The following is a 1,523-nucleotide window of genomic DNA, read 5'->3' as shown; positions in this document are numbered from 1 at the left end:
GCACCGCGCAGACGGCAATAAATCAACGAGGAGAGGGAGCAAGAGGACGGGAAAAAAGAGGTTCAATAGGTGGAAATGAGGCCTTTACAGGGCGGAAGAAAAATGCAAAAATGAACAAAAAAAAAGGAGGTGCTTGACTTTTTTAAAATATATTTGTTTTTCAGCGGGGGAGGGGCAGTACTGTCTGTAGTAAATAAAGGAAAAGAAGCGGGGACACGAGCAGCAGGACAAGAAGAGGCGGACCGGAGGCTGTGCGATGTAGCGATCAAGGGCAACAGGGGCAGTTCGGGCGGTTAATTCAGAGCCATAGCCTCTCTTCTCGTCGGCGATCCGAGGCAGCAGCTCAGAAGAAGAGTGCCGGGGAATGTGCCTATTATTAGAACACCCATGAAAGGGGGCATGCACGGGAGTGTGACAAAATGGCAAATTTAACATAAAAGTATATATTTTTGTGGCTTTTTAAAAACAAAAAAAAACTTTCTCTTGCTTTTATTTCCATATATGGGCCTTTCACTTCTCTCTCTTTTTCTCTCTGTGTAGCTTACCATTCAGCTCTTTTTTATGTTTGTTGCTGCTGTAGTCTGAGACTGTCGTCCCACTCTTTCGAGGAAAGTTCTTTTGTCTTCTTCTTTTCCATATTTTTTTACGCGCCTTAAGTCACTAAGACCAGTTGTGTCACACCACTCTTAGCCTCTTTACATGCACAAGGATAAAGGGGCAACGGGAGACAAGGCATCTCGACAAGGTTCTTTGCTTTTTTGTTGTTGCTCTTTTTAAAAAATATTTCTGCTGTTTGACTGACCGTGGTGTAGACTCCGCCGTTTCCCCCACTTTTCCGCTTGTAGTAAAGACGGTGGAGTGTCTGACGGGGCCCACGTATTCACGACCGTAAAGGGTGGTGTTGTTTGCTAATTGATGCTTTTGACTGCTTGTCTTGTCTGTCGTACATGTTTTACGTGCTGCGTATATTATTATTATTATTTTTCCGTTTGTATTGTTGTTTGTTTGCTTCTCTTTTGTCTTGACATCCCCGCGCGCGCCCCAAACAATAAAAGGTCCCGATTTCTTGAGGAACCATGACGCACTCCACAGACCTTCAGTGGCTGGTGGTTCGCCAGAACAGCAAGTTTCTTCAGAAGCGCAACGGCATTCGTCTCAGCAGCGATCCCTTCAACAACAATGCGAACTGGACGAAGCGCCACGCCGGCTTTCTGAACACAAAGGCCGCCGTGGTGAAGACAAAGGGCGACCGCATCGTTGTGACGACGAAGAACGGTGAGACAAACAACAAGCCAAAGTCGATGTACCAGAAGGTCGTAATGGATGCCGGTGTGAAGGCCTCCACCGTGAGCAAGGCCGTCGCCGCGGTGCGCCCCGACCTTGCCGACGTGGCGTTCCGCCGCGCACGCAAGATGGCGTTTACAGTGAACCACATGAACAAGGTGCGTGCCGCCCGCAAGGAGCGCTCGTCGAAGATTGTGTTCCAGCGCAAGTCCGTTCGCCCCAAGCGCCACTGAGCGCCA

At 48.7% G+C, this 1,523-nt stretch overlaps 1 protein-coding gene across 1 annotated transcript, besides 1 other annotated feature; it reads left to right on the top strand.

The window, feature by feature from the left end:
• Positions 1–966: 966 nt before the first annotated feature.
• Positions 967–985: a microsatellite.
• Positions 986–1,076: 91 nt separating this feature from the next.
• Positions 1,077–1,517, top strand: TraAM80_02990 (large subunit ribosomal protein L28e; the record flags this gene model as incomplete). The annotated part of the gene is made up of 1 exon (XM_029379975.1): positions 1,077–1,517. The coding sequence occupies one exon, from the start codon at positions 1,077–1,079 to the stop codon at positions 1,515–1,517; it is 441 nt and encodes a 146-aa protein (XP_029240191.1).
• Positions 1,518–1,523: the final 6 nt, after the last annotated feature.

Source organism: Trypanosoma rangeli, assembly GCF_003719475.1.
Source record: "Trypanosoma rangeli strain AM80 chromosome Unknown Tra_15.4_contig_00073, whole genome shotgun sequence".
Classification (NCBI taxonomy): Eukaryota; Euglenozoa; class Kinetoplastea; order Trypanosomatida; family Trypanosomatidae; genus Trypanosoma; species Trypanosoma rangeli.
The sequence above is the reverse complement of the archived record's forward strand: the minus strand, read 5'-3'. Positions and strand labels throughout refer to the sequence as shown.